The sequence below is a fragment of the Trichomycterus rosablanca genome, chromosome 13 (genome assembly GCF_030014385.1).
Source record: "Trichomycterus rosablanca isolate fTriRos1 chromosome 13, fTriRos1.hap1, whole genome shotgun sequence".
In the NCBI taxonomy this organism is placed as follows: Eukaryota; Metazoa; Chordata; class Actinopteri; order Siluriformes; family Trichomycteridae; genus Trichomycterus; species Trichomycterus rosablanca.
In genome coordinates this window covers 18,437,387-18,446,537 of record NC_086000.1, presented here as the reverse complement: position 1 = coordinate 18,446,537, position 9,151 = coordinate 18,437,387, and the positions used below count along the sequence as shown (strand labels likewise).

General features: G+C 37.6%; 1 protein-coding gene across 1 annotated transcript; it reads right to left on the bottom strand.

Moving 5' to 3' along the window:
• Positions 1 to 4,120: 4,120 nt before the first annotated feature.
• On the bottom strand, positions 4,121 to 8,395 carry kcnk3b (potassium channel, subfamily K, member 3b). The gene is made up of 2 exons (XM_063007705.1): positions 8,113 to 8,395; positions 4,121 to 4,977 (listed from the first exon to the last, which is right to left on the bottom strand). The coding sequence occupies exons 1-2, from the start codon at positions 8,393 to 8,395 to the stop codon at positions 4,121 to 4,123; spliced, it is 1,140 nt and encodes a 379-aa protein (XP_062863775.1).
• Between the last annotated feature and the right edge of the window lie 756 nt (positions 8,396 to 9,151).

Here is a 9,151-nt window from a genome sequence, read left to right as displayed (position 1 = left end):
ATATCCTAACTAAACATTTTAGAAAAATAGTAATCAAGCTGATTTAAAATAAATTGGATGTTCCCATGGAAACAATGTGTATATGTTTTAAAGCTTAATGTATGTTTACATTCGATGTCAAAAATAGAGCCTCTGTGTTTTGTCCGAGATGCTTGGCTGGAAGATAAAAAACAGAACTGAGATGTACATTATGTTCTGCCCCCAGTGACCTGCCGGTCAAGGCTATTTTTATTTTTTCCATGTTCATAAATATCCATGCGCAGTATAAAAAAGTATTTTAACAGATGCTGCCACCATGGGAAGGCAATACAGACATTTGTTGCAATGGCACTCCTTCTGTTGCATTTTTATGAATGCCTAATAGCTGAAGGCAAAGTCTTGGGCAGGAGGTGCTTCTTCTTGGCAGCATTTTAGGATAGCACACTTGCAGTGTAGGCCAAATATAGCCTGATCAGCAAGCTAACTCTGAGTCAAAGGGTAATACACAGGACATGTCCGGATCAGTGCTGAGAAAAGGGGAGGATACCTTATGTAATAGTGGATTTCTTTCTCAACTCTAAGCGTTCTGACAATGATTGTAATTGAGAAATACTCTTGTTACAGTATGATTTTTTAGATGTGGACAGGTAATATATTATCTTTTGTGTAATGTGTGTGATGACTAACGCTGGGTCCACTTGGGTCCCTTTATTTTTTACCACAAAAGTCAGAACAGCCTGGAGAATGTTAACACCTCATGATTCTCACCCTGTGCAACTCTTATAAAGTTAATATACTGTAACTGTCTTCAGAGGGGGAGTTTATTCTTGTTCAAGGCTGAACAGAGCTGGACAAACAACAGAAGTCATGTCGACATGCCATCTGGATCAGCGGTGGATGTTGTAGGTGTTTCATTTTCATGGTAACGGTCCAATTTAGTACAGTACATGAAAAAAGATTCTAGACTTTACAGTTTTTTTTTGTAAATCTACAGTACATTCATTTATTTATATAGATCATATAAATTGACACATTTAAACAGAATATTCTTTGTATGTTAATTATGGCACATTGTGTGATATAGAATAATTGATACAAATAGAAATTGTTACATGATGAAATCAGACAGAAAACTGATGATTACATATAAGCAAACAAAATAAATGAACAAGAAGCCACAAATGGCATAATAAATACATCCGTAAAAAATCTAAGGTCGTGCCATTTAATAAAAAAAAAAAATGTATGCTATTGGTATTGTTTTTTAAAGCATTGCCAAAACTGTATTGCACCATGTCAGGTAGTATTATATAAGCTTATGGTCTCGAGAAGAGACAATTCATTACATACATGTGACACATGTAAGAGGTGCTGTGTCCTTAAAACACAATAATTCCTAACCTACACTGACTTTTTCTTTGCACTTACTAGAGATTAGGTTAATGATTAACCGATTAAAGTCTTAACCAAAAAGTAAATAATTGATTTACATGAGGAATCTCTCAGAAAAGAAACATTAATATGAGTTAATGCTTTGCTGCTGTTGTGTATTTGTGGGCTAAGATCAGTTTTCAACATCACTAAGAAACTGAAGTACGCATTTTATGTACTAAGCAAACCAAGCAACTAGCTTTCCCATATAATTAATAGAAGAACTGAAACGAGAACATGCTGTTCTCTAGCTACATATCATGTTAATCCTAAATTAAAGTGGTTTGCTGGGTAAGTGGATTTTTTTTTTGCTGGATTGTAAACTGACAGCTATAGTGAAGCACGATCTCCTATTAACCTGATGCATAGCCATGATGAGTAACATCTGTGTAGTCAATCACAGATTGTTCTCATTAAAATCAATACCAAAATTGAATTTTTGATGGATGCCACAAATGGCCTGTGAATGCCATTCTGAAGGTGGTGCAAAAGCTATAATGTTTTCTTCTTCTGAAGGAATGCTACTGGATAACAGTGAATTAAAAACTGACTGACTATTTATCTAAAAGATACAGTGTATCACAAAAGTGAGTACACCCCTCACATTTCTGCAAATATTTCATTATATCTTTTCATGGGACAACACTATAGACATGAAACTTGGATATAAGTTAGAGTAGTCAGTGTACAACTTGTATAGCAGTGTAGATTTACTGTCTTCTGAAAATAACTCAACACACAGCCATTAATGTCTAAATAGCTGGCAACATAAGTGAGTACACCCCACAGTGAACATGTCCAAATTGTGCCCAAATGTGTTGTTGTCCCTCCCTGGTGTCATGTGTCAAGGTCCCAGGTGTAAATGGGGAGCAGGGCTGTTAAATTTGGTGTTTTGGGTACAATTCTCTCATACTGGCCACTGGATATTCAACATGGCACCTCATGGCAAAGAACTCTCTGAGGATGTGAGAAATAGAATTGTTGCTCTCCACAAAGATGGCCTGGGCTATAAGAAGATTGCTAACACCCTGAAACTGAGCTACAGCATGGTGGCCAAGGTCATACAGCGGTTTTCCAGGACAGGTTCCACTCGGAACAGGTTTCGCCAGGGTCGACCAAAGAAGTTGAGTCCACGTGTTCGGCGTCATATCCAGAGGTTGGCTTTAAAAAATAGACACATGAGTGCTGCCAGCATTGCTGCAGAGGTTGAAGACGTGGGAGGTCAGCCTGTCAGTGCTCAGACCATACGCCGCACACTGCATCAACTCGGTCTGCATGGTCGTCATCCCAGAAGGAAGCTGACGCACAAGAAAGCCCGCAAACAGTTTGCTGAAGACAAGCAGTCCAAGAACATGGATTACTGGAACGTCCTGTGGTCTGACGAGACCAAGATAAACTTGTTTGGCTCAGATGGTGTCCAGCATGTGTGGCGGCGCCCTGGTGAGAAGTACCAAGACAACTGTATCTTGTCTACAGTCAAGCATGGTGGTGGTAGCATCATGGTCTTGGGCTGCATGAGTGTTGCTGGCACTGAGGAGCTGCAGTTCATTGAGGGAAACATGAATTCCAACATGTACTGTGACATTCTGAAACAGAGCATGATCCCCTCCCTTCGAAAACTGGGCCTCATGGCAGTTTTCCAACAGGATAACGACCCCAAACACAACCTCCAAGATGACAACTGCCTTGCTGAGGAAGCTGAAGGTAAAGGTGATGGACTAAACCCAATTGAGCACCTGTGGCGCATCCTCAAGTGGAAGGTGGAGGAGTTCAAGGTGTCTAACATCCACCAGCTCCGTGATGTCATCATGGAGGAGTGGAAGAGGATTCCAGTAGCAACCTGTGCAGCTCTGGTGAATTCCATGCCCAGGAGGGTTAAGGCAGTGCTGGATAACAATGGTGGTCACACAAAATATTGACACTTTGGGCACAATTTGTACATGTTCACTGTGGGGTGTACTCACTTATGTTGCCAGCTATTTAGACATTAATGGCTGTGTGTTGAGTTATTTTCAGAGGACAGTAAATCTACACTGCTATACAAGTTGTACACTGACTACTCTAAGTTATATCCAAGTTTTATTTCTATAGTGTTGTCCCATGAAAAGATATAATGAAATATTTGCAGAAATGTTAAATGTAATAATCAAGTTAATAGTGTTTCATTTTCAAGGCTGGCTTTTTGGCCAGATGTCACATGTGCAACACTAATGATTAGCTGTGATGATACATTCTGAATGTGTACCAGCAGTTACCATGTTGAATAAACCCCTGTTGCTTTGTTTTCTGTACAAGTACCTTGAGGTCTAGGCCGCATCCATTTCATTAATTAATATTAGCCTGCCTGGTTAAATCTATGAGAAAGCTAGGACTTCTACGTGTGCATTCGGCACACCAGCTTGGGTAATGGTATATTTGTGTTTTATCTTAGGCTTATAGTAGTAAATGTATTTAGAAATTCCTGCTATATTTGACAGTTTTTTTAATGTAGTAAAACCTAAAGCTTTGCTGACATTAAATACAGTCATTGTTTTAAAGATTTTGATTGGTCCCTTTAGGCTTGTTGGTAAACTAAAAACTGCATACTTATGACAGTTATTGGTCAAAGGAATTTACATCCCCAATACCTTTTCTCCGGGGTACTTTTCTGCATTTCTACCTCACTGCATGCATCTGTATTAAGAACATACAGTACTCTAGTCCTAGACATCTAGACAGAGCTGCGCCTCTTGGAGTGCAGTCTAAATGGGGAGATGCTCCTCAGATCAGTGGACACAGTGCTAATAGCTGAGCAGCGCTGGGAGTTACAAATGCAGCCTGTGGAACTAGGCTCAAAGAAGTTACCATGCTCTATCAACGCATCGCTAAAGGACAGATCCTGTGGGAGCATGACCATCTTCTCCTGACTTTTATACCACAGGCAGGAGCAGACGGTCTGGAAGTGAAGTACTTCAGCATAGACACTCTTCAGGCCTTGCCTTTTAGGGTCCTGCTCTTGCACTGGTAAAGTCTGGAGGTTGGCATGTTGAGAAGGCTTAGGGTTTTGTTTGTCTTTGGGAAACAGAGCCCGCTGCTCTGCATCCCTCCTCTCATCTTCAGCATTCATCGTCATGAATCGCAGCACCACAAGGTTTAGAAAGGCACCGATCACCGTCAGGCCTATTAGGATGTAGACAAAGCTAAAGGCAACATAATGAGGGTCGTTGTGGAGTGCATTGTCCTTTTGCAGAGCCACATAGTCTCCGAAGCCAATGGTGGTCAAGGTAATGAAGCAGTAGTAAAAAGCATGGAAGTAGCTCCAGCCCTCATAGTGTGAGAAGGCAGCTGCCCCCATGCAAAGGGTGCCAACACAGGAAAAGAAGCCAATGGTTACCATGTTAGCCATAGAGACCTCAGGCCGTCGCAGACCCACACACTTCTTGGCTTTGTGGAGCAGGAAGCGGACAAAGGTGTTGATGCGTTCACCCAAGCTTTGAAACATCACCAGAGTAAGCGGGATGCCCAGGAGTGCATAGCCCATGCAGAACGCTTTTCCTGCATCAGTGCTGGGGGCAGCATGGCCATAACCTAAAAGTAAAAATTAATTTTATAAGTACATCATTATTTTAAAGGCAATCTATAATGTGACAGACAAAAGTTCAACTCTTTGGATATATACTGTATATAAGGAGCACAATGCACACTGTAAACATGTGATGCAAATTATGTGATTAAAAAGTATCTAAATGTAACACAATGCTGTGTAAATAGTAAACGGTTCGACCAAATCATTGTTTAGTGTGACCGTTTTTTAAATTCAATTTCCTTCGTAAAATTGTGGTGTAATTTTATTAAAAAAAATTAGCTGGTGTCAAATGTTTTCTGTGTTTTTGTTTAAGTAATGTTTAAAAACCTACCCTTTTTTCTTTTTAAAAATCTGCATAAGCCATTAAAAAGAATCAGTGGAATATATATGACAAAGATGTCATTAGTTTTTCATGAACTACAGTAGAATGCAGGTAAATGAGATTGAAAAACTTCTAAAAAGCATTTATGTCAGGCTTATATATAACAACATAAAACATTTCATATCACACATTTAAAATTTAGTAGTTTATCTCTTTTTTTATTAATGCAGATAAATCTAATCAATGCAAATAAAAAAGAAATAGAAAGAAAAAAACTAAGAAAAAGAAAATAATAATTTGCTGATTTTTATTAACTTTTTACCAAAAACCTTTATGCAGTGATAAGAAACTTCTTGGTTGCTGGGAAAAAAATACATGTTGTATTTATTATGTGTTCATATCTTCTTCTTGTTATTATTATTTTTATTATTAATAATAGTTTAATTTAATAATGTCATATTTTTTTGTTCTTTATTTTTGTCTTCATTTTTTATATTTATTTTATTCTGTTGTTGTTGTTGCTGTCATAAATAATAATTTATTTGAAGTGACTGCTGTTTCTGTAAATATCCTGTTACCTCTTGATCAAAAGTATGTAACACAAAGATTATTTGTGATAATTATCTGCGAGTAGATAATCAGCCATTTGTTAGAGTAGGTGAGCCAGTTTGTTATTCATTCATTGGTTTATCCATAATGTATCTAGTCGTTTATTTTATATTAATAGGCATAATTCCAGTAAGAGAATTCCAGTCTCTTTCATCATAGTTGTAGCTTTGTGTGCTGGGGCTGACAGGAGACAGGAGATTGGGCACCTAGCTACCTCATTAAAGTATAAAAGTGTTATATATACAAAGCTGAACTGTGTAGAAATAAAGTTTAGACAGAAGTCATCAGATATTGCCAACTTTAAAAGGGACACATTGAATGAGATAAAACAGACTGCTTAATGTCTTTATTGTTTACTTCTGATGTGGTGTATACCCACGACATGTATTTTCTACTCACTGTTTAAACACTAAGTAAATATTAGTACTATGATCCATTACACTTAGCTTTCTCAATATTATTACACTAATGCTTTACGTTTTCCGAGTGGTGCCGACTAGTGAAACGTTTGATTTGAGATATGTGGTCCATTTGTGTACTTTCTTCACTGGTCCATGTTGAATGTCAAAGCCTGAAAGACCTCTGCAAACATTCCCAATACAAACATTTTTATCAGCAGAAGAAATGGAAAGTGCTTCTAAAACACATGTCTGAGATTTTTTTATTAGTGTAAATGAAATAATTGTCAGTCATGTTTAAAAGTCAAGAACTTTAGGAACTAAACTAAAGATTGATTTTAAAAAATACAATTAAATTTAAGACAATGGTTTGTAAAATAGTTCTGATATTTTACATCTTAGCAGTTATTTTGTTTTTTGTTTGTGACATCCAACCAGTAAATTCATTTTTCATTTTACTTCAACCAATACAATAAAAAAGAAATAAGAAGTATCTTTTTTTTCTCCTCCTCTTATTCATAGTTATTTTATATGACTTGCTATGGCTTGTCATTAATATTTATAAAAGAAGAATGTCCTAGAGAATTTAGTCATATTATTGTAGAATAAATTTAAGATATATGGAATTTTGTAGTGAGCCTTTTGAACCAGGTGATATCTCTATTTATAATATTGCAGTGGCTAAGACTATTGAGGGGTTGATAATTATCTCATGCGCTAAATTAAGTGTGTAAAACTCCAAAACATAAGAAACTCAGCTTATAAACCTAATGTAAAACATTAAAGCCATTTACTTAAACTTATGTAATTATTGTATTTTGATGGCTGTTGTAAAAAACAGTATTTGGTAATGGTAAATTAGAGATCAAATTACAAATTATCAAATTATATCAAATTACCAAAATACTCTTTTTTTTTTATCATGATTATACATGTATCTCACAATTGTAGACTTATTATTTTGAACTCATGTTTATATAAAGAAGAAATTGGAAACCAGTGTAATACAAGGCATGTATTTATTAAATGATCATGGAAATTATTATTTTTTAAATAAATATATTAATAACTATCTAATGATCATATACCAATGATCCTCTAGGCCACCTAAGAATGATGGGTCCCTTGAGGTCCCAAGCTTTCTTCCCTGTAATGTGTTTTTCCTTGCCACTGATGTCCTCGACTTGCTCATTAAGGCTTTTTGGACCTGGAATCTTTGCAACAATTACCATAGGTATGTTTGAAGTAAGAAGCAGCATTTGATGAAAAGCACACATGCATGCATTTTAGCATAGGGATGGATCTATTGTGCCTTGGGACTTTTTGGCAACCAGTGGCATAGGAAACATTGCACTCATGTGTGGGAAAATATACTCCAGTAAATATCATCAGCAAAAAAAAAGAAACTAAAGGTCAAAGAGGTTGGCTTCTTAAACAGGACAGTGAAACAAAACTTGATGAGGCTGTCCAGGAATATCTAAGAATGCTCTGCATGGAGGAGTGGGTACAAATCTCTAAAACAAGTAGGCTTATAGTAAGACCTGTAGCTGTTTCTTAAAACATCTCCTGAATGTGGTGTTTTTAAATACTGACAAAGTGTCCAAACTTTTGCACATGCCACACTTGATTAAATATGAAATAGCTCTGCATTGACTTGGTGTCTTGGAGTGCCCAAATTTTTGCATACAAGTGTTAATTTGTATTATGCAATGACCTTACATTATATAATATATACATTTGGGGGTTTTTCATCAGTTTTCTGGCACTAAAAATGGGGAAGATGGATATAATAGAAGAAAAAAACGTACCTATTGTGGTTATCACAGTGATGGCGAAGTAAAAAGATCCCGCAAACTTCCACTGCACTCCAGCTTTGTGCGGTTTCAGCTGCAACACCACTTTTTCAATCTGCTCGAAGTCGTTTCTGGACAGATTGTACCTGCTCACCAGCTGAAATTTGCGGTAGTCCAGCTTCCTGCGCTGACTTTTCTCCTGTTTGGACTCGAGCGCATCGAAAACTCCCGCACCGATGAGCAGGTAGGACAGGGTGCAAATAATTAAGGCGAGTGTGCGCACGTTCTGTCTCTTCATGTTCTCACCAGCTCGTTATCTCCCAGTCTGCGCTGCTACACCTGCACTAACTAAATGACTTCCAGGCTTCATGTCTTCGCGGAATCCCAATGGCATCACCGGGCGGGTGGTCCCTGTCCCTGAGCGGACCTGAAGGAAAGCAGTGTTGGAGGGGTGTCGATGCTGCGGGGCTGGGAGCTGTTCCTTCAGCACCACCTCCAACACCCCCCACATCCACATCCAGCGGGGGAGGAGGGCAACCTTATTTGGTCATCAGTACTTTAGGTTAAATTTGGGATCTGATAATATCAACAAAAGCCCAGGGAACATGCAGTGCCTGTACAACAAACAGACAGCAGAAGCTCACCAGCCTTTCCTCTAATCTCTAGCCTTACATCTGATCTGTTATATTGTACATTATAATCACTCACAGGTGAAGTGTTCATTATTTTAAAATCAATGTTTGTAATAAGTAATTGGAAACCTTCTCAGAACTAGCAGTAATACTGTATTTAGATTTGCACTGTTGATTTTATTGTTCTCACTTTGACAAATAAGGTGAAAAATCTGCAAAATAGACAACATGATCTCTGAAAATGTGCATTTAATCCTGGACATCAATTAATGTAAAGAGCTTTATAAGTTCTCTTCGTGTCTACTTAGGTCTTGTCAAGGAACTCTCTTGGGTCTATGGTTTTCACCAACCTGAATGTAGAGCTTGAGGTTGACACGTCAGGTAGCTTACAAATTATTAAAAATGCCTGTTAAATCTAATTT

What these genes read in the sequence shown, in the direction of transcription:
- kcnk3b (XM_063007705.1), bottom strand. Translation starts at nt 8,395, where the DNA reads ATGAAGAGACAGAACGTGCGCACACTCGCCTTAATTATTTGCACCCTG. An exon ending in CACTGTGATAACCACAATAG is followed by an intron (nt 4,978 to 8,112) that starts GTACGTTTTTTT and finishes TTTTACTTTTAG; the next exon opens with GTTATGGCCATGCTGCCCCC.